The sequence below is a fragment of the Artemia sp. Qi Xiang Cuo genome, chromosome 14 (assembly GCF_049724085.1).
Source record: "Artemia sp. Qi Xiang Cuo chromosome 14, ASM4972408v1, whole genome shotgun sequence".
NCBI lineage: Eukaryota > Metazoa > Arthropoda > Branchiopoda > Anostraca > Artemiidae > Artemia > Artemia sp. Qi Xiang Cuo.
Window position 1 is genome coordinate 37376068 of NC_142807.1, and position 24848 is coordinate 37400915.

A 24848-nucleotide genomic window follows, 5' to 3' on the forward strand; every position below is an offset into this window, starting at 1 on the left:
ACAAATCCTATTATCAAAAGCAAAGTCCTTTTTTCTTTTTCAAAGATTTCTTTTTTTCATTTAGAAAATTATATTTAATCTATACCTACCTTCTTATTTTTCAATAACTTCATTTATGTTCTATTCGGAGATGTAGAGGATGTATTCATATTAACCATTCACTCCATTTTCAAAAGTTTTAACAGAAGAGAATCTACCTTAGAACTGATAGATTATAAAGAAAAAAACATAAATATGAAGACAGAAATTTTTGTAAACCTTTTTGCAATTTTGCGATTAAGTAGGTTCACCTGTTATTTTGAAGATAACGCTCTGAGGTCTAGGTCTGATATTGACATATGGTGGGAAATTGGAAGTTGTTGTTTGGGGTTTGACGCGTTCGACCAATCGGTCATATGCTATAATTGGAAGTTTCAAAGGCAGTATATTTGCATAAATGCTAACCCGGAACATATTAGGAACTGTAGTGAACCAGTATTTTGTGTTTTTTTATTAATTAGAATAAACGTGATTGAACCATGAATAAACGCGCCTTTTTTTCAAAAATCAGTACATTTAAGAAAAAATAACTAATTTTAAAACAAAAACCACTATAAATCACTAGCTAGAAAAAATCACTAGAGAACATAAAAATCACTAGAAATAGTGATCAACCACTAGATGTGGCAACCTTGAAAGAGTGGGATTGTTCAGAGAAGAGGCGGAAATAATTCAAAGTTATTCCTGCAGATTCCCTTGGAATTTAACGCGGCTAAATAGGTTGGATTTTAAGAATTTTTAGTGACCACAGTATAAGAAAGAAAGAAGGATTTATTGAAAAAAAACATATCAACAAAAAATTATTGCTTCCTCCCCTAAAAAGCAAAGCTTGTTGAAACAGTAGGCTATAGGCCTATTTCAATCATTGTTTAGTGTATTAGAAAGGGCAACTACTGGTAAAGGACTCAAAGAAATATTTAAAGGTACCGTAATTATTGGTAAATATCTACCAAATCATATTATTGACTTACGCATAAATTGAATATACCACTTGATGCCTTTTTTTATGCTGATTAAAAATATAATAATCATTTCTATTGGAAATGAATTTAAGCCCCTCCCCCCTATAGGCTATATGCCAATTCAGGGTATATATTTCTACATTAGGGGGTGGTGGTAAAGTTTAAACTTACCTCCCATTTACATCACAAACAAAATGTGACCCCCCCCCCCTAATGTATAAATATATACCCTTAATTGGCATATATAGGGGGGGGGGGCTGAAATTCATTTCCAATAGAAATGATTATTATATTAATAATCAGAATAAAAAAAGGCAGTAAAGTTCTACCAAATCATGTTAGGCTATTGAGTTAGGACTAAAGTGAATATACCATTTGATGCCTTTTTTTATGCTGATTACAAATATAATAATCATTTCTAACGGAAATGAATTACCGTCTCCCCCCCCCCCTATATAGAACTAACCACCCCCTGTATTGGCATATATAGGGGGGGGGGCTGAAATTAATTTCTGATAGAAATGCTTATTACATTTGTAATAAGCATAAAAAAAGGGCATCAACAGAAATGAATTTCAGCCCCCCCCCCACATATACCTAACCAAACCCTGAATTGGCATATATAGGGGGGGGGGGCTGAAATTAATTTCCAATAGAAATGATTATTATATTTGTAATCAGCATAAAAAACGCATCAAATGGTGTATTCACTTTAGTCCTAACTCAATAATGTGATTAGGTAGAACTTTACCAAAAAGGCATTGAGTAGTATATTCACTTTATGCATAAGTCAATAATATGATTTGATAGATATTTACCTAATTATCAATTAATTCTTGCTTAAAAAGGTGGCAAAACCAGAGAAAGGGCTTCTAATTATGAATGACTTTAAATCTCTACTTTCAACACATTTGTTTAAAATCAAAAGACAGCATGGCCTTAAAAATTAATTAATACTAATCATCAGTGGTGTCCCAAAGGGTGGTAAATATATACCAAATCATATTATTGGGTTAGGAATAAAGTGAATACACCATTTGATGCCTTTTTTATGCTGATTACAAATATATTAATCATTTCTATTGGAAATGAATTTTACCCCCCCCCTATATATGCCAATTCAGGGTATATATTTCTACATTAGGGGGGATGGGGGGTAAAGTTTAAACTTACCTCCCATTTACATCAGAAACAAAATTTGCCCCCACCCCCTCTAATGTAGAAATATATACCCTGAATTGGCATATATAGGGGGGGGGGGCTAAAATTCATTTCCGATAGAAATGATTGTTATATTTGTAATCAGCATAAAAAAAAGGCATTGAATGGTGTATTCACTTTATTCCTAACTCAATAATATGATTTGGTATATATTTACCCAAAGGGTTAGGTTAGGAAAATGAAAATTTCAGGGATGGGTGGAAACAGTAAAATTCTACTTTAGCAACTTTTGGCTATCTTGGAAAGGGGTTAGGTTAGGGAAATGAAACTTTCAGGTATGGGTCCACAGGCTAAAGTATGTCCAGGGAAGGCATTTTGGAGTCCCCTACCTCCACTCCTTCTCCCTCTAGAGGGTCCTGACCTCTGATGACCTTTAAAAATCTGTGTGTTATAAAACTGAAACCTTGCAAAATAAATCTTCTGCTTAAATCTTCTGCTAAATCTTTCTGCTTCAAATAAATCTTATGCTGTAATTTTGCAAACCAAAATTACAGAATGATTTATTGCTTCTGTAGATTATAACAGATGTAGACTTGTCTTTATGCAATTTCCTATGCCAATTTCCCTGCCTACATAGATACCTCATTTTGATTTTATTACAGCCATGTAAAATGTACCTCTTTCATAACAGGACAATTCTTTCTACTTCAAACTTAAATCTCTTATATATTCAACATTAAAAAGAATAGAATAGCAAAAGAAAAACAAAATTTAAACTTACTGTCTAGCTGCCAAATTCACCCTCTTTCTTTTTAGTGTTCTATTCAACTAAATAAAATGAACAGGTTAAAAAAATTTTCATCACAAGAGAATCTTATCAAATATGTTGTGATAAAAAAAAACTGGAAGTAAAAAGTGACTTGGAGGAATATTCAGCAAAACTAAAAATGGAATTCTCATGACAATTACTACACCGGCAGTATTGGCTTTTTATGCTGCTTCTAAATATATAAAATTCTTTCAGTTTATTGTTACCCACCCAAAACCAAAACTTTGAGAAAATTTGCCTGATTATTGAGAAAAGTGAAAATACCCCCCAAAAAGCAAGCAATCTTATTTAAAATCCCTTTATTAGTTACATCATATCAGAGAACCTTACCATAGAGGTTTCAAGCTCTAATTTCAAAATGTGGAATTTCATTTTTTTTTTTTTTTTTTTTTTTTTTTTTTTTTTTTTAGAAGAAACATTGTCAATGCATGTTTATTTGTTTTTCACAGGGGTGATTGTATCAAACCGAAGGTCCAAGATAATTGGGAGGGAGTACCTTCAAACATCAATTTAAAGCTCTCTTTTTTAAGTGACCATACAGATTGGGTCAGGGGAAAGTCTTGTTTTGTTGCTATTTTAGGACACCAAAGTACAACTTTATCCCAAAGAAGACAAATTTTGCAATCAGTTTAGAAATCTGAGAAGCTAATTGATTTAAAAGTATCAATAACTATATTTTAGGCTTCCCAGTTGCAAAAAATGTAATGTCACATGGTGGTAGTACTGGATTCAACCAAGTTGATTTGCTTTCTTCTTAATGAAAATTGGCTACATTTGGTGATCTATAATTGCATATCAGCTATAATAAGAGGGGGGATGAGTCAGTGTTTAGGTGAGGATAGGGTAAATTCCTAAAAAATTACATTTTAATGCACAAACTGCTTACTCTTCATGAGGCTTCAGATAAATGTTGAAAGAGCTAGGGGGAAGAAGAGGAATTAATTAAATTGTTTCTCTATTCAGCTAAAATGTTACCTTCCCACATCTACCAGCACAGAGGTGGAAAATGCAAGGCAGGTTATCATCAGCCCCACCAGGAACTTTTTTTGGAATGGCAAATACTGCTAGGAACTTAGTTTTCAGCAATTTAAATGGTGTTATTTTCTTTTGCTATTTATATGAAGTACTTTAGTGTATACTAACAAATGTATGTAATGTATTTATTAATAAGAAATCCTATTATAGAGGTTGTGATGGCTTCAGTTATGTAGAAGATCAAAGGTCTCACAGAATCTCAATCCATATAAACAATAATACTCCTTTTCATCCAACCAAAATTCTTTGGTAATAGTATCAACAAGGACTTTTTACCAGAATTACTAATTGTTGCCAATTTTTTAAGGATATTCAAATTTTATCCACAATTGATATTCAGAATTTAAACATAGGATGGTACTAATCAATGTACAATTTTTGAATTTGCACATTTTAAGAGCAATTGACCAGGGATTTAAGGGACCTGTAGCTCAAATTATATCCTGGTTAGGCCTGGGTATGATTTGGAAAACAATCAGAAATTAAATAGAAAAGAGCTTTTCAAATGAAACCAATTTGAAACCTATTTGAACAGATTATTCTTTATATGAAGGGAGCTGTCTCCTCCTTAGCTCCTTACTCTTTACTGTGAAGTTTGACTTTTTTCAAATTCTTAAAGAAATTTTGCAATTGGAAAAATTAAATTTTTCAAAGCACTAAAAAACTGTTTAATGAGCAAGGTGTTGAGAAGGGGGCAGTCCCCCTTATATACAGAGCAATTTATATTTGTTTTAAGTTTTAAACTAGCTCCTTACTTTAGTTGAAAAACCTTCTCTATTTGTTCAATTACATTTCATGAAACTGTAAAGTTTTATGAATACAATACTTTTGGTAACACAGAAAAAATGATCAATATTTCAATGATCTCTGTTTGGATTTTGAGTGGTAATCAAATAGTTCATGGCAACGAGCTGTAAGTAAAGAGTGACATGGCTCAATAGTAACCAAAACCCTAAAAAACGTATTTTATACCAATAGATATTTCAAAGGAATTGGCTTATTATGCTGATTCCAAATATATAAGTTTCATTAAGTTTAGTTTTACCCATCCAAAGGTACCAGCCTGAGAAAATTTCTTGGATTTTTATAAAAAGTGGAGAAAGATCCCCTTGAAGTAACATAATTTTAAGGATAATCACACCATCAGATTAAGCACATCAAAGAACCATACTGTAAAGGTTACAAGCTCATATCAGCAAAAACGTGGAATTTTTGTCAGAAGAAACATCATGGATGCATGTTTATTTGTTTCTTTGTTTTTTTTTTGTTTTTTTTTATGGGTAATTGTATCGATCCAGTGGGCCTAAAACGGTAATAGAGGGATGATTCTAATGGAAATGAAGAGTTAAAGTACACATTTTAAGTGACCAAAAAAATCGGAGGGCAACTAGGCCCCCTCCCACGCCACTTTTTCCCGAAATTGTCCAATCAAAATTTTGAGATAGCTGTTTTCTTGAGAGGCCCAATAAATAGTTGAAAGGCCCAATAACTATGTCTTTAGAGATAAAATGACTGTCTACAGCCCCTGGAGAAAGGTTTTTAAGTTATAGAACTTACCTATTGTTTTATTTGTTATTGGGAAGTATGCATATATTTTTTGAGGGGGGGGGAGGGGAGGACGAATTTTATGCTGGAAGAATTTTCCATGGAGAGGGAAGTTTCCAGGGGGTGAAATTTTCAGGGGTGATTTTGCACTGGGTTAGTTTGCCAGAATTCCTATACGAAATTTCTTTATATGTCTTGTTTTTTCTTTACCAATTCAATTTTAGCTGTGGAGATTTTAAGGGTAATTGTCTGGAGTAAATTTTTGCCTGGATTGAATTGCACAGAGGATATTTCTATGGGAAGGGGAATTTCTCCATGGAGGAGGAGCCAGGTATCCTGGTGTTATTTAAAAAATTATCAAAAATTAAATAACAAATTTTTTTCAACTGAAAGTAAGGAGCAAAATGAAAACTTAAAAAAACAGAAATTATTATGTATATGAGGGGAGTTGCCTCCTCCTGAGCACCTTGCCCTTTATGCTAAAATTTAAATTATGTCCCAATTCTTTAAAAACAATTCCTGAAACACATGGGCTGTTTGATTAGAACAATAAGTAACTTTTTTTTAAAGGACCAAAAAAACTAACATGAAGAGCAAGGTGTTGAGGAAGGGGGCAACCCCCCTAATATACATAATAATTTATGTTTGTCTTAAGTTTCAATGTTGCTCCTTACTTTCAGTTGAAAACACTTTTTTTTTTATTTAATAAGCTTAGAGACAAAAATTTTCTAAAGGCAATGGAAAAAATATGTCAATTAAAGTAAAAGTATATAAAACTGGAAAAAGTAATTAATTACAAAAAAGAAATAGGCTACACAAAACAATTGCCTACTTACAAAACTAAGATATAAACTTCCAGCAATCAGTTCTGCTGAGCAATGCTGAAGCATTGGATGGATATTTTTTAACAATATCAACAGTTTTGAACTTGGTTATCAAACACCAAAATATTTAATGCCTTTAGACTCAATTGTTTATAAAAAGTAATGCATTATCAAAGTAGTTTGTTCAAAGTGAAACCTTAAAACTAAAATTAAGAAAATCAAGTAAAATTTTTTTTTCAATATTTTTAGAATACCAAACACCAGTATATTTGACATTATTATGCTTCAGAAGTGTAAAAAATTAAATATTTTTTAAAGTGACAACTAGATAAATACTATCACTCCTGGAAAAAAATAAATAATAATAAAACACAAAAAACGGATCTGTTCAGGGGAAAATACAAAAATTTCCAGCATTCCGTTCAGGGGAAACATTTCTGATTACAGTGGCTTCATATATTAGCTCATGAGTACTCTTGCAATGCTAGCAAAAGTGGACGGCATATTTTTACCGAAATTGCCGCCTATTAAGTTGTTTTCCTTGTGTTTTCTATAGTTAAACAAACTTTCTTGTGTACTAATAGCTGCACTAATTACTAATAAACAAATAAATATTCAGGATCACCATAAAAGCTGATTCTTTGATTGAATTTTATCAATAGTTAGGCTCTTACCCTTTTGTTATTGACAAGGATTGTTATTTACTTACCATTCATTAGTATAAAGATTTTTTTTTTTTTTTTGTTACTCCAACCAAATCATATACAAAAAATGTTTGTATAAAAATGGAAACAGGTCACTCAGTCACAAGTTAGAACTTATATTTTCCTTATCAAGGGTAAAAATCCATTGGCAGGTAGCCAACAATGGGGCAACACACATTTTTTCCATGTTTTTCCCTATTCTGCTCTTTTTCATTTGGTTTTCTTATAATTACTTTATAGTAATTTTATCTCTAAAAACATAGTTATCGGACTGTTCCACTATGCTGAACATAAAAGCTATCAAAGAATTTTAATTGGACGATTTTGGGAATAAACCGGCGTGAGAGGGGGCCTAGTTGATCTCCAATTTTTTTGTCACTTTAAAGAGGTACTATAACTTTTCGATTCCTTTAAGATCTGCCTTCTATCAACGTTTCAGGCCCACTGGATTGATACGATCACCCCTGAAAAAAAAAAACAACAAAAAACAAAGAAACAAATAAACATGCATCCGTGGTCTTTCTTCTGGCAAAAATTACAAAATTCCACATTTTTGCTGGTATGAGCTTGAAACCTCTACAGTAGGGTTCTTTGATATGCTGAATCCAATAGTGTGGTTTTTATTAGAATTCTATGACTTCAAGGGGGTCTTTCTCCCTTTTTTCAAAAATCAGACAAATTTTCTCAGGCTTGTAGCTTTTGATGGGTAAAACTAAACTTAATGAAACTTATATATTTGGAATCAGCATAATAAGCCAATTCTTTTGATATATCTATTGGTATAAAAATCCGATTTTTAGAGTTTCGGTTACTATTGAGCCGAGTCGCTCATTACATACAGTTTGTTACCACAAACTATTTGATTACCACTCAACATAAAAACAGATATAATTGAAATATTGATCATTTTTTCTGTGTTACCAAAAGTATTGTATTCATAAAACTTTACAGCTTCATGAAATGTAGTTAGACAAAAAAAAAGTTTCTCAACTGAAGTAAGGAGCAAGTTTAAAACTTAAAACAAATACAAATTGCTCTTTATATAACGGGAACTGCCCCCCTTCTCAACATCTTGCTCATTAAACAGTTTTTCAGTACTTTGAAAAATCTTACTTTTTCAGCTGCAACATTTCTTTAAAAATTTAAAAAAAACCAAACTTTACAGTAAAGAGTAAGGAGCTAAGGAGGAGACAGCCCCTTCATATAAAGAGTAATCTGGTCAAATAGGTTTCACATTTGTTCCTTGCTTTCACTTGAAGAGCTCTTTTTTTTATTTAATTTCTGATTGTTTTCCAAATCATACCCAGGCCTAATCAGGATATAATTTGAGGTACTGGTCCCTGAAATCCCTGGTCAATTGCTATTAAAATGTGCAAATCAATTATTGTGCGTTGATTAGTACCATCTTATGTTTAAATTCTCAATTTCAATTTTGGATAAAATTTGAATATACTTAAAAAATTGGTGATGAATAGTAATTCTGGTAAATAGTCCTTGTTAATATTATTGCTAAAGAATTTTGGTTGGATGAAAAGGAGTATTATTGTTTGTATGGATTGAGATTCTGTGAGACCTTTGATCTTCTATATAACTGAAGCCACCACAACCTCTACAATAGGATTTCTTATTGATAAATACATTGCATACATTTGTTAGAATACATTAAAGTACTTCATATAAATAGCAAAAGAAAATAACACCATTTACAATTGCTGAAAACTTAAGTTCCTAGCAGTATTTGCCATCCCAAAAAAATTTCCTGGTGGCGCTGATACTAACCTGCCTTGCATTTCCCACCTCTGTGCTGGTAGATATGGGAATGTAACATTTTAGCTGAATAGAGAAACAATTTAATTAATTCCTCTTCTTCCCCCTACCTCTTTCAACATTTATCTGAAGCCTCATGAAGAGTAAGCAGTTTATCCATTAAAATGTAATTTTTCAGAAATTTTACCTACCCCACCTAAACAATGACTCACGCCCCCCCCCCGCTCCTCATTATAGCTGATACGCAATTACAGATCACCAATCATAGCCAATGTTCATTACAAATAAAGCGAATCAACTTGGTTGGATCCAGTACTGCCACCGTGTGACATTACATTTTTTGCAACTAGGAAGCCTAAAATATAGTTATTGATGCTTTTAAATCAATTAGCTTCTCAGAATTCTAAATTGATTGCAAAATTCGTCTTCTTTGGGATAAATTTGTAGTTTGGTGCCCTAAAATAGCAAGAAAACAAGACTTTTCCCTGAACCAATCAGTATGGTCACTTAAAAAAGAGCATTAAATTGACGTTTGAATGAGCTCCCTCCCAATTATCTTGGACCTTCGGTTGGATACAATCACCCCTGTGAAAAACAAATAAACGTGCATCGACAATGTTTCTTAAAAAAAAGGGCAAAATTCCACATTTTGAAAATTGGAGCTTGAAACCTCTATGGTAATGTTCTCTGATATGATGTATCTAATGAAGGGATTTTTAATAAGATCACTTGCTTTTTGGGGGGTTTTTCCCTTTTTTTCAAAAATCAGGCAAATTTTTTCATATTTTTGGTTTTGGGTGGGTAACAATAAACTGAAAGAACTTTATATATTTCGAGGCAGCATAAAATTCCAATACTGCCGGTGTAGCAACTGGAATGAGAATTCCATTTTTAGTTTTTATGAATATCCGTCAAAGTCAATTTTTACTTCCAGTTGTTTTTTTTTATCAAAAACCCTTTTATAATATTATATTTTGAAAAAATTTTTTTGAAACTGTTAATTTTATTTATTCGAATATGAAACAAAAAAGAAATAAGGTTAATTTTGCAGCTGGATAGTAAGTTTAATTTTTGTTTTTCATTCTCTATTCTGTTTTTTTCTAATGTCTGAATATATAAGAGATTTAAGTTCGAGGGAGAGAGAATTGTCCTGTTATGAAAGAGGCACATTTTACATGGCCGTTATAAAATCAAAACGTTGTGTCTATGCAAGCAAGATGATTTTTTAGTATCTCTACTCCTTCTGTAAACTTTTCTAAGGCGTAGGAAATTGCATAAAGACAAGTCTACATCTGTTATAATCTACGGAAGCAATAAATCTTTCTGTAATTTTGGTCTGAGTTTGATTTTCTTTAAGACTAAATGCAATAATTAAATATATTATTGGCTAAATAAATTGATCCCTTTGCCAGGTATCCTTGTCGATCAACATTTACTGTATTTTGTTTTATTTTTCATGCAATTTAATTGCTCTTTTTATTTGAGAATTTTTTCCTGAAAGTATTTAAAAATAAAATTATTCCTATGAAAACAATTTTCTGAAATATATTCCCTGTCACCCAACCACCACTGATATTTTTGCATTTGACCCCCACCCCTGGAAAAATTTTTGTCGGTGCCCTTGGCACTTATGCAAAAACATTGGGTTATAAAAATTAGAATTTCAGAAATGATTCTCCAGCACACATAAGGCCCAAGGAAGTTCTTTTAAGCTTTATGTCATTTCTAAATCCTGATACATAAGATTTTAAAGAACTGGGAAGATTTTGTCTCAAATTTGAAAAGAAAGATCTTATTGGGGCTTAAAATCCTAGCTAAATCGTTAGAATTATGGATTATATGGAGACTCAAAACAAAATTAAGGTAGATGTTACAGGTTATGGTAGTGGTTGATACACTACATACAATAGTAACTTCAAGCTACAAAGGATGCCATGAGTGGTAGATGTTGATACCCTACAAACAATATTAACTTCAAGCTAAAAGGGTGCAATCCCTTTTCCCTACTTTAACCAAAAAATCTTTTTAATTTTTGTAAAAATCATGAGATTTTGTTTGAGTAAGCACAATATGGATTAGTAGATTTCTTTGGACCGTCTTCTGTGCAATTTTCTTAGCCTCAGAAATAGGAAAGGAGTAGATTTAGGAGCTTGAAAACTTTCTCAGGGTATGATTTAGTCTCTGAACTCATTGCTGAAAGTTTCATTCTCCTAATGCAACTATTTTCCAGGACAACAAAAAGTTCCTCATCTAGAATTTTACAACAACCCAATTAATGGTAATTTTCTCAATGTAATGAAAAAATAATTTTGTTAATATATTGTTTAGTTCAGAAAAGGGAATGAACTACATTGCTATCTAGAAATCAGTTAAATAGAATTCTAGGGGTGAAAAGGAAATAAGAATTATGTTACTATTGTAATTAGGTTAGATGCACAGTCTTTGCATGAGGTTACCATATTCTTATCAAATTATCTTGTAAATTTTTTATTGTTCTTTTTTGACTCAGTGCCATTGCATTGATGGGGAAAATGTGATTACGGAAGATACGATATATAAATAAGAAAAAACTAGTCAAATTGAATGTTTTTATAAAAAACTCATTTTGACAAAAAAGTGAATGAAGTGTCTCCCTTCCATTTCTCTGCCTAAATTACCCTGATTATCAAGTTAATATATATAAAAAAAGAAGAGATTTCCTCCTAATGTGTGATTTTTGCAACTTTTTTCTGTGGAGCAGGATTTTGGACCCATGCTTTAGCACAGTGGTTGCCGACCTTTAGACGTTCGTGGACCACTAAGTGTACAGTTTTGTATTTGGTGGACCACGGACCACTAATATGGATTTATATATATATATATATATATATATATATATATATATATATATATATATATATATATATATATATAAATTTTTTGTGTGATGGTTGCTCTTGTATTTTGACATCATGATGTGGAGATTCAGTTTCAAAGATGTTACTGCAAGACAAAGAGCTGCATTGATCACAAGCTGAGAGTGGTACCGAGCTTTAATTACTGTCACAGATGAAAATATTTTTCCAAATAAATATGTAGTTGAAAATTTAATCAAAATTTTCATAGCTTTCTGACTCAGTAATGGGTACTCATTTTTCGGAGAGACCCAAAAATAAGTTCCTTATAAAGAGGACTTGAATTTTAATTTGAGACTATCAACACAAGAAAGATCAATGAGGCTTTCTGTTTCTTTTGTGCTTAATTTGTCCTCTTTGATGCTAGATGCAAGTGAATCGGTTATCCACATATATCCATGTCTGGAATCTTCTTTTTTTGGGTAATAAAAATTAAAATAATATGTCAGTGACTGTAAGTGCTGTTGAATAGTCGTGGATACCCCTTGACGGTTGAGATCCTTCCCTTCCATATATTCATCAATATTTATAAACATCTGTAGATGCCCATCTGCCAACCGCGTTTCCCACAGTTATTTTCTTTCGAAAACCGTTTATCTTTCCTCATAATGTAAACACGTCCTTAAGTGGTCCTTGCAAATATGTGTTTAGCTCATTTAGTAGAGAAAAATATGTGCCAAGTATGCCAGCTTGGCTAACCACACATCATCGGACAAGAGTCCTTGAAATTTCTGATTATTTTGCCGCTGAAACAAATAATCTAATTTCTTCACGCAAGACGAACAGTCCTCTCAATATTTTGCCCCTTGATAGCTCGTCAGCATGAAGAAGAAGGTGAGTGTATTGGGAACCCATTTCTATTTAGAGCATTTCAAACATCCGAGAATTCAGAGTTTTATGTCTAATTTCATTCACAAGTTTTATAGCACTGGATAATACTTCGTTTATTTCTGGGGACATTTTTTTGTTTTACTACAAGCTGCTCACGATGTATAATGCAATGGGTGTACAAAAAGTCTGGGTGACTAACATTTTCTGCTATTGCAACAACTCCTCAGCAATGTCCAGTCATGTGTGTAGCACTGTCTGTACAAATATCAATACCTTTTTTCCACCCAATTTCGTGCTTCAGGAAATAACTATCAAGGACTTTTAAAATCTTCAAGCTAGTTACTCTGCCCTGCAAGTTCAGCAGGAAAAAAAGTTCTTCTTGTAATTCTCCTTGTTACTAACGTCTATAGATTCATCAAGCTGAATTTAATAAAATGGTGCATTTTTTCCATTGTTATAACTTGATTTTCAATGTCTTCAGCAATTTCTTCAATTCTGCTCCTGAAAGTGTTAGCAGACATAGGAATCAACTTCAGTTTTTGGATAGCCTGTTTTCCCAAAACAGCTTCACAGGCTTTTAGTATGCAAGGTTTGATTAAGTTTTCTCCTATTGTATATGGCTTTTTATTCTGCAAAATTCAGAGTGCTATCAAGTAGGAAGCCATTAATAGGGACTTCACTTCAGCAACCATATTTTTTAAGATTCCTATTTGCTTTTTCATACCTTCATGTGCTCTTTGAAAATATTCAAGTGGTTTATCAACCAAATTTTGATTGCAAGTGAATTTTCAGTATTGACAGTTTCACGGCATAATTTCACGGTTTCATGATAAATAACACAAAGAAGCCTTGGGTTCAGCTCACTACCAGGTTTTTGAATGGATTCAAATTTCATGTAGTCTGAATCATATTTTTTTGATATTTTGTGTTTTTCTTTTTGCCTCATTTCTGAATGTTCTTTGTAATGTTGCCTGACGAGGACTGTGGATGCTCTGGTAAGTCTAATTCACTCATCACCTCAATATTATCACTATTTTTATCACTTTATCTTGACTTTTTCCAAGAAGTGCAAAATACTCACTTGCCTTTTTTCACTCATCGTGGGTCCTTGCCTTTTCTTACTCAATAGTTTCAGGAAAGTCCATTAATTAAACAATTTTCAAATTGATAGCTGTGCACTTCACATGTTTCAAATTTGAGAACACTTGCTCACATAAGTATTAGTTTACTTTCAAGGGCTCAAGAAGCTTATACCAGGTTACAGAAATTCAGGACCATAAAGGTCTCATAGGAACTAAACTAATACTGGAGACCGGATTGAAAATTGAAACAGAATGAAACTTTTTCGCAAAAATAGAAAGGCCAAAGGAAATGCATCCAGTCACAGATGTATGCTGATACAAGAATGTACAGCAGTATAAATCGTTAAATGCATCCTTACATATATACGTATATGTTGATTTAAGAATGTACAACAGCAATTTTTTTTAGCCTTTTTCAGTCACAGCAAAGCCTTATAATATTAAACGTAACTTTTAAATTTGTAATCTATGATAGGTTTCTTTAAGTTTTCTTCTGTTTTATGTTCATGAAATACAAAAAATATACATTGTTTAATAATGATCCCTTTTCTTCATGGACCACCTAAACATTTTCATGGACCACCGGTGTCCCATGGACCACAGGTTGGCGACTGGTGCATTAGCAGAAAGCCAGTTCTGTTCTTTGGGTGAAGATTTGTCCCACTATTGATATATTACCGTGAATGTCCACAAATTGGTGAATGTTGATATTCACCAGTGAATGTCCAAAATACCTTTTTTTTTCTCCTTGGATTTAGTCAGTGTTGTCAGTCAACTTTTTCAATTTAATGCAAGGTTTGGTGATGATAGGTTAGGTTAGATTTGGTTAGGTGAGGTTAGGTTAGCTGATGTTTTTAACGCATTTCTCATATTTAGAACCAAATTTAACCTAACCCAACCTAAACTAACAGAATCTAACCTAAATTTAACTTTTAACATCATAGCCTGCATAAGACTGAAAAAGCTGACTCAAAAAGCTAATTGAATCCAAGCAGGATAAAGGAATTTTCGGACATTTATGGTGAATTTCGATATTAACTAGATCTCGGACATTCACATTAAAAGATACACTTAATGTCTTTGCCATTTCTGTATGACTTGTATGATATTTAATTTGCGTTTTTGTTCAACTGTGTTATAGTTAAACAATAATTGTATTTTTAACTTTTGTTTTGTGTTATAGAATCCATGTCTGGAGCAATTGTTGAAAATTTAAGTGGCCAAAAACTTGCTGTATTAACAGGATTCCTTTTAGCATGCCTGATTAGTTGTTTTCTACTAGGTGGACTTGTAGGTAAGTATGACTTCCTAGTGGAATAAAATATGTAATGTATAAAGAGGTTAGGATTAAGTTGCCTTTCAGCCTGTGAGCAACTAAATTACAGGATTCTCCCAGATAAAACAAGTTTTTATGAGTAAGAGCCTTCTGAGGGGAATTAAGCTCATCTGATGATTTCTTCAGACAAATTTCCATTAATTTTATGTATACCAAGAGAGTAAATTAGTGAGAAATGGTAGCATATCAATTATTGTGTATGTGCCTGACACTGCAAATTATGTAACTAAAAAGTGTGACAAAATTCAACAAAAATTACTGGGAAAATCTGTTGAGTAGTGATTATAACTTGTATTTACATATTCTTTTTTTCTGTTTGAAATTAATTTCCATAATTTCAACAAGGTTCCTTGTACCTTGGACACACATTCCTTATATGATTGTAGGGGGAAAGCGGGGGGGGGGGGGCTTCAGAAAAGTATCTTAGCTTGAGGGTTGGCACAGTAATGCAATGAAAATTAAAAACCTTAGGCTAAATTCTTTTCTTTGATATTACGTGAGGTTTCTGCTGTTCTTTAGGATACATTTTTAAGGAACCCTATATATATACATATATATATATATATATATATATATATATATATATATAAAAAAAAAAAAATATATATATATATATATATATATATATATATATATATATATATATATATATATATATATATACATATATATGACAGGCCAACTGCTCTTAAAGATGATTCTAATGCCCTTTTGTTTACTTTCAATCCAGTAACTAATATTTTCTGACAGGATTAAGTACTAATACTAAATAGCACAGGGATATTCCAAAATGGGATGACTAAAGGATGTAATTTTTTTGGGAGAGGTTGGGTAGATTAAACTTTCAAAGTTTTTGGGCATTAAAACATTAAATCATCTATTCCAATCAGCTATTGCATTGAATAGTAAATTGCAATGTGCAAGGGTAAGTATTTTTTTTAACATCCAATAGGCTATTAATGAAAGACATCAAGGAGGCACACTTGTGCCTCTATAAAGAGGCGACCCACCACAATGTTAAGCGATTTCAGGTCCTAGAGGTCACAGAGAGACGGCGGCAATTGCATTTTGTAGCCCAAGCTCAAACTAAGAAACTTGCAAAATTTCATCCTCCTCCGACTTTATCTTCATGGGGTAAACTGGGCCGGAAGTTTGGACCCTCCCACCACAGCCCCCCTTTAAAGTTGTCCGATTGGGCTGAAATTTAGAGGTTAAGCTTTCCTGGTGCCCGGGAGCTTATCCTCGAAATTTCAGCTCAATCCGATAAATCCTTCCCCGTTTTCAAAAAACAAAATCTAGCCACTTAAAGTTCCTCTCTTGTCTTTTTTCTTAGCCACGCCTACAGTCCAAAGTTGGCAACGGATCCGGTGGAATGAGGACTCATTCGAAGCAGAATTTGACCTGTTAGGGCCTGTTGATATTTTCAGACCGAAAAAATTATCCCCCGAATTTACATTTACGAAAAACCTCGTTTTCCTATATTAGCCCATGTTAATTTTTCCCTCCACAACCCCCCTTTAACGTTGTCTGATCGGGCTGAAATTTAGAGGATAAGCTTTCCTGGGGCCTGGGAGCTTATCGTCGAAATTTCAGCTCAATCTGATCACTCCTTCCCTGTTTTCCAAAAACCACATATCAAGATTTTTGGGAATTTGCTTGCGTCGAAAATACCTTCTATTTGCTAAACAACAATTACTATTGTGTTTGTATAGTCCAGCGGCTGAGACTTTAGACTTTCAGGCGGAAAACTCGGGTTCGATTCACCATCAGAGCAACTTTTTTATATACTTTGAAAAGAAACTCAGTTTCTTTTTTAAATTATTTGAAAAAAATTACGTTTTCTAAAGAGTTAAAGAGGCTGAGTTACAAGGTCGACCCTTAAAACGTACAGGGATTAGGAGGCACAGTTGGGGGCTGTTAAAGAGGCTGAGTCACAAGTTCGAACCTTAAAACGTACAGGGATTAGGAGGCACCCTGTACGACGTGATTTGAGTATTCAGGAATTAAAAGCCTTAACACAAGAATGTTCAAGAGCGGGGGTTTGGGGGCGGCAGCCCCCCAACTTTAACTCCTGACACGATCAGCTAACAGTTAGTCAAGCAATAATAAGTAATAAACTGTACAAAAACGTGCAGAAATTATTTGAAAAAAACTACGTTTTCTAAAGAGTTAAAGAGGCTGAGTTACAAGGTCGAACCTTAAAACGTACAGGGATTAGGAGGCACAGTTGGGGGCTGCCGCCCCCAAACCTCCGCTTTCGCAGCCTTTAAATAAAAAAAAAATTTAAACTGAAAGTAAGGAGCGACATTAAATCTTAAAACGAACAGAAATTATTCCGTATATGAAAGAGGCTGTGCCCTCCTCAACGCCTCGCTCTTTACGCTAAAGTTTTTATTGTTTAAAAAAAGAGTTGTGAGAAAGTCAAACTTTAGCGTAAAGAGCGAGGCGTTGAGGAGGGCACAGCCTCTTTCATATACGGAATAATTTCTGTTCGTTTTAAGATTTAATGTCGCTCCTTACTTTCAGTTTAAATTTTTTTTTTATTTAAAGGCTGCGAAAGCGGGGGTTTGGGGGGCGGCAGCCCCCAACTGTGCCTCCTAATCCCTGTACGTTTTAAGGTTCGACCTTGTAACTCAGCCTCTTTAACTCTTTAGAAAACGTAGTTTTTTTCAAATAATGTTCATATAAAACAATAATTTTATTACCAAAAGATCGGAACACTTACAGTTACTTTTTGACATAATTACCGAAAAGATTGAAACGTTTTTCATATCTGTGGACAAGCTTTTCAATACCCTCTTCAAAGAATGTTGCTGCCAACGAATTCAAATGATTCTTGACATAGTTTTGAAGCTCCTCATTGGTTTGAAAGTGCTTCCCTCCTAGTCATGTCTGCAGTTCAGGAAAAAGATGAAAGTTGCTGGGTGCTAAGTCAGGAATATACTGCAGATGATAAATGAATTCCCATTGGAATTGTTTAAGAAGCCATTGAGTTGCACCAGCAGTGTATGGACGAGCATTATCACGAATCAGAACAATTCCAGCCGTCAGCTTTGTTGTTCGCTTGTTTCGAATGGCTCATCACAAACGACGCAATGTTTCACAATTAACAGCTGCAGTGATTGCTGCACAATCGCTTGCTGTACAACTGCACGGTCATTGCGGCATTAAAATGAGTATTAAAATCTATACCTTAAGCCATATTGTTACCTGAGAGTGTTTTTTTCCGCTTCTGTCATTTTCCATTTTAAATTTCAAAATATATTATTGTTCTTTGATTGCTTCTTATTTAAATTCTCGTAGGATCTAATATCTAAATAATTTTCGACTCATATAAAACCCATTGACGTCGATTGATGGAAGGGCTTTGCCACCCCTAGATTTTTTGCCCCTCCTAGATTTTGAAAGTTTTTTTTAGAGGAGGCATCTTTATTGAAAAATGCCTTTTTTGGTATTTTTCCACACCTGTTTTCCAGAGATATTGAAAAATAAATCTTCCTCCCAAAACTTTCTTGAATTGACGCCATGGATAAAACCACCATAGATCTGTCAAAATAAGCAGAAACAATAATTGATAACCTTCAATCAACCATCAAAACTTAAAAATGCATCAGAAACAGAAGCTAATATATTAAGTTCGAAATGTATTTAACTTGAAAACTAATAAAGAAGTATGAACTAAAATTATTATTATTATTATAGTATTATTTATAACCCACTAAACAAAAATGTAAATAGCGGAGTAAAACATAAAAAAAAAGAAAAGCACTAACTATAAAAAATATATAAATCTGGCATTATATAATCTGCATTATGAACGTAAATTTTGGTAGCCACTTTTATGAAAGTCTGTAGAGAGTTGGCGACCACCTTTTGGTTTTATGGCTTTCTAGAGCAACTTCCATCTGTCAAGTCTAAAAATCTAGGTTTACAATCAATCATCAAATATTGATAGTTTCAAATAAATATAGGGATGATAGATAGAATCCCAGTTGAGTCATCTCAGAATTCTGAGTTTTATTTAAGGAAGCGAATATTACGAATTGTTTATTGACCTTTATTGGTAGGACATTAAATTGTTGTATTTTTTTCGTTTATTTGTATTTGCTTACTGATCTTGAGGCAATCTTCTGTGCCTCACTTGCCCAGCATTTTCTTTTTTGTGTGTGTTTTTTAAATAATTTCTGAGACCACACTGGCTAATCATGATAAAACGAAAAAACGTGTGTTTTGTTTTTCTTCGTTTCTTTTTTTGTTTTTGCTTTGACGTTTTGATGGGGCAATCATTTTGTTCTTTTACTCCCAAGTATACGAGATCAGCTTGGGGCTTATTATTTTGTTGGATATGGTTAATTAAAGCTAATTGATGAAAGAGTAAAGGGTGGCAGCTGGTGCATATTTCTTCAGGTTTTTGTTTGTATTTGTCATGTTGCAAAGAAATTTACCATGGATAATTTAGTATCCAAGTGAATGAGGCCTTTAAAGTTTACACTTCAAATTTCCAAACTTCAGTGACCAAAATTGAATTCCTTTCTTGTTGTGTGTTTGAAGGACTTTCTACATTTATATTATTATAGCCCCTGCACCATCCAATGTACAAGTTGCGCTTGGTGTCAAGTGTGTTGATCCAACATTTAACAAGTCTGGTTGGTTTTTCTCGAGAGGAAAAGGAGCATGCCAGAGTATTGAAGATTTTACTGACCCGGTTGTATTGCAGCGATCCCTGACTGCTAATAACATCGTTTTTAGTTTCCAGGTAATTGGTAGTTCTTTGCTAGAATATAATTGCGAGATAGGGCAAACACAGAAACATGATTTTTTTTTTTTTCTGTGGACTTTGAGGGATAAATGGGCGAATTACGAGCCATCTAAATTAAATAGTTATTCACTGCTGAATTTAGAGTACGAGGAATTTTTAGGGATAACCCATTTTTAAAAAGAAGCAGAACTTATCATTTTATGAACGCTATTTATTCAGGCATTACCGTTAATGTCGGAGTATGCTTTCTAAGATATACTTTATATATTTTAGCTTTTTATTCTGACGAAATGCTATTTTTCATTTTATTTGCTCTGTGAAAAAAATCACATTTCTTCTTGAAAGTCCTAAAGTGAAGAATGTTCTTCATTTAACAATGAACTGCGAAACAGAACCTATCCTTCAAATTTGGCTATAGACGCACACGCGTCACACTGTCGGAGCTATCAATCTGGAAAAAAGAAGGTAATAATAGTAACTGCAATGGTGCTTTCAGCTCACAAATTAAAACATTTCCTATTTCCTTGTAAATATACATTGTTATAATGTTGATGGAATTCCTCATTAATTGAATCCCAAAGTGAAAATTTTAGTACTATAGTACATAATATTCTTCAAATAATTGGAACGGGTTAATGTAAGCTATTGGTGCCCCCATCCTATATTCAAGGCCTGCCTCTTAGAATATTTTCTGGCAGTAGATTTCAGGCATATATTTTTCATTATTCTTTCTCTTTGATATTTAGGGAGGGTCCCTCCATTTATGCGGAGATATAATATCAACACATTTTTCAAACATTTCGTGTTACCGAACTATGAGCAAGGAGTGAGTCGGCTCAATAGTAACCGAAACTCTAAAAACGAAATTTTAATATTAGTAGATACATCCAAAGAATCAGCTTATTATGCTGACTCCAAATATATAACATCCGTTAAGTTTAATGTTACCCATAAAAAGTTAAGAGCCTGAGAAAATTTGCCTGATGTTTGAAATTGGGGAAAACACCTCCAAAAATTCAAGGAGTCTTAATGAAAAATACGCCTCATATTCAGCGTATCACAGAACCCTACTGTAGAATTTTAAAGCTCCTATATACAAAAATGTGGAATTTTGCTATTTTTTCTAGTAGAGAGATCACGGGTGTGTGTTTATTTCTTTTTTCTTGTTTGTTTTTTCTAGGGGTGATCGTATTGAAATAGTGATCCTAGGAGGTCCGGAGAGGGTTCATTCGAACTGAAATTAAGAGTTCTAGTGTCCTCTTTAAATTACCAAAGAGATTGGAGGGAAACTGGCCCCTCTCCCACGCCCATTTTCCCCCTAAGTTATCCGATCAAAATTTTGAGATAACCATTTTGTTCAGTATAGTTGAAAGATCTAATAAATATGTCTTTAGATGTAAAATGACCCTCTTAGGTGTACCCTTTTTGGACTTCTTAAACAGTTCGTGGTAACGAACTGTAAGTAAGGAGTGACTCGGCTCAATAGTAACCGAAACTCTAAAAACGAAATTTTAATATTAGTAGGTACATCCAAAGAATCAGCTTATTATGCTGACTCCAAATATATAACATCCGTTAAGTTTAATGTTACCCATAAAAAGTTAAGAGCCTGAGAAAATTTGCCTGATGTTTGAAATTGGGGAAAACACCTCCAAAAATTCAAGGAGTCTTAATGAAAAATACGCCTCATATTCAGCGTATCACAGAACCCTACTGTAGAATTTTAAAGCTCCTATATACAAAAATGTGGAATTTTGCTATTTTTTCTAGTAGAGAGATCACGGGTGTGTGTTTATTTCTTTTTTCTTGTTTGTTTTTTCTAGGGGTGATCGTATTGAAATAGTGATCCTAGGAGGTCCGGAGAGGGTTCATTCGAACTGAAATTAAGAGTTCTAGTGTCCTCTTTAAATTACCAAAGAGATTGGAGGGAAACTGGCCCCTCTCCCACGCCCATTTTCCCCCTAAGTTATCCGATCAAAATTTTGAGATAACCATTTTGTTCAGTATAGTTGAAAGATCTAATAAATATGTCTTTAGATGTAAAATGACCCTCTTAGGTGTACCCTTTTTGGACTTCTTAAACAGTTCGTGGTAACAAACTGTAAGTAAGGAGCGACTCGGCTCAATAGTAATCGAAACTCTAAAAAACGAAATTTTGATACCTATTTTTATGTTAATTTTAAAAATATATAAGTTTCATCAGGTTTAGTCTTACCCATCAAAAGTTGCGCGCCTGAGAAAATTTGCTTTATTTTGGAAAAAGGGGGAAACAACCCCTAAAAGTCATAAGGCATTAATGAAAATCACACCATCTGGTTTAGCGTATCAGAGAATCCTATAGTAGAAGTTTCAAGCTCCTGTCTGCAAAAATGTGGAATTTTGTATTGGTTTTTTGCCAGAAAAATGATCGCAGATACGTGTTTATTTTTTTTTTTTTTTAAGGGATCTTATCGAACTATTGATCCTAGAAAATTGAGAGAGGCCCCGTTCCAACGGATATAAAAAGTTATAGTGCCCCTTTTACGTTATAAAAGTTATTAGTACCCCTATTACGTGGGAGGATCTTTCCATAGAGGATGTTTCCTTGAGGGAAGGGACTTTTCTATGAAGGGGGCGCCGGATTTCCCAGCATTATTTAAAAAACGATTAGAAATTAAATAAAAACTGAAGGTAAGGGGCAAGATTAAAACTTAGAACGAACAGAAATTATTAGGTATATGAGGGAACTCGACCCCATGTCAATACCCTGCTTTTTACACTAAAGTTTTTTTTTAGTACTTTTAAAAGAGCTATCTATTCTAATTAAACAGCCTTTGTGATTCAGGGGTTTGTGATTCGAACAAAATACGAAATTTAGCGTAAAGAGCCAGGTATTGACTAGGGGGCAAACTCCCTAATATACGCAATAAAAACATACGAATATAGAAATTCGTTACGTAAGTTAATTCGTAAGTTACGTCAGAACAAAATTTCGAGAAAGCCATTTAGCCAAAAAAAAGAAAATTAATATGCAAATTTTGTTTTAATTATTCATGTACGGTGAGTCAAAATCAAAGCTGCATTACTTCAAAAATGTTCAGAAATTAAATAAAATAACAAGTCTTTTTTAACTGAAAGTAAGGAGCGACATTAAAACTTAAAACGAACAGAAATTATTCTGTATGAAAGGGGCTGTCCCCTTCTCAACGCCTCGCTCTTTACGCTAAAGCTTGACTCTTTCTCACTATTCTATTTTTTAAAACAATAAAATTATTTAAATACAATATTAAAAGCAATATTAAAACTCAAAACGAACAGAAGTTATTCCATATATGAAGGGTTGTACCCTCCTCAATACAACAGCTAACACAATACTTTAACAGCTTTAGCCTACAGAGCAAGGCATTGAGGAGGGGGCGTCCCTTCATATACGAAATAAGTCTGCCAAAATTAATATGCAAATTTGGTTTTAATGTTTCATGTACGGTGAGCCAAATTCGAGCCTGCATTAGTTGAAAAACGTTTAGAAATTAAATAAAAAAACAAGTTTTTTAAACTGAAAGTAAGGAGCGACATTAAAACTTAAAACGAACCGAAATTATTCCGTATATGAAAGGGGCTTTTCCCTCCTCATTACCTCGCTCTTAACGCTAAAGTTTGACTCTTTCTCACAACTCAATTTTTAAAACAATAAACAAAAACTTTAGCGTAAAGAGCTAGGTGTTGAAGAGGGGGATACCCATTTCATATACGGAATCATTTCTGTTTTAAATTTTAATGTCACTCCTTACTTTCAGTTAAAAATGAACCTGTGTTTGTTATGTGTAATTTTGCATAAGACACAGTCTCCGTACTAACCAACCTCTTCTAGTCTTTAATTACTTAGTAAAAAAAATAATTTTTAGAAAATATGTTGACTATTTCAGTGGAGAAGTTTTTCTTTAGGTGGCGGAGGGTACTTTTCAAAGACATTTATTAATATTATAAAAGAAATAATTTCAGTTAAATATGCAAGTGGTCGTGGCATGCAAAATGCAGGGAAAAGGTCTAAACACAAACAGAGCATAATGTCAGTAAGGAGAGAAGGAGATAGGTTAAGAAAGAACGAACATTAGGAAGTAAATATTTCTTTAAACAATTTGAAAAGATAACAAAGAAGGTTTGGTGGACTATTTGGTTTTATAATTTCAAAATTATATCTTATTCTTTTCATACAGCAAAATTTATAGTATTCTAATATTGCAGTATTATATAGTATTCTATATATTACAGTATTCTAAATATATACCTCCAGTGCTTAATTAATTTGAAATCAGTATCCAGACAAAGCTGATTTTCTTTCCTTAAATTTGGGTTTTTGTTCGTATTCCTAGGTTCCTCAGACACTCGATGAAACTTTTTGTCTCTTTAAGTCCTTTTGAACTAAAAATGTTAGTCCTGATATTATATTACGATTCCTCCCCTGTGCTTTGTGGCTGATTTTTTAACCGCATTTTGGACATTCATTATATTGCCGTTAGATTCTATTTTTGCTTACGTAAACTTTAGTTAAGCAGTTTGTTTGTCGGATTTGTTTTAAAATATGCTCGATCCTATCTTATCAGCAGCGTCGTTCTCCGTAATTTCATAGGAAAGCTGTATTTTTCACGCTGAAAATTCAGTTTGGTAACGTGGGTGCGATGGTAAATATAGGCCTTCCCAAGAGCTGGTGTCGCAGTGCTTTTTTGACTTTATTCTATAGTGAAAAGCTATCGTTCCTTATTGTAATCTTTGAATTTGATCGACGTTTGGCCATTTTTAATGTGTTAATTTGAAAGTTATTAAGTTTTACTGCTTTCTAAGTTTGAAGAAGATGAACGCACTAACCCTTGGTAAAAAGTGCTTCTCTTTTTCTACTGAAGGCCACCTTCTATAAAGGGTGGAGTTTGATACGACATGGGACGATCCTGATCCTTCGTCTTTTCAAAACGTTGGTGAAGGGGGGGGGGGTCTACTCCACACCTTTGCCGATATTGGAGAAATCTCTAATTCTATTAAAGTAACCTGGTAGTACCTCAAGGGTCAGCGTAACTTCCACGTGCCACGGGTTTCTACGTGTCTC

The 24848-nt window shown here is 33.4% G+C and overlaps 1 protein-coding gene across 1 annotated transcript in view; it reads left to right on the forward strand.

Moving 5' to 3' along the window:
• The first annotated feature begins 687 nt into the window (after positions 1–687).
• wls (Wnt ligand secretion mediator) overlaps positions 688–24848 on the forward strand; it is an 81958-nt gene continuing 57797 nt past the window's right edge. Inside the window, exons 1-3 of the mRNA XM_089100594.1 lie at positions 688–759; positions 14857–14967; positions 19587–19765. Of these exons, the coding sequence (XP_088956720.1) occupies positions 14862–14967; positions 19587–19765 (285 nt within the window). The 5' untranslated portion in view covers positions 688–759; positions 14857–14861. The remainder of the gene's footprint in view (positions 760–14856; positions 14968–19586; positions 19766–24848) is intronic.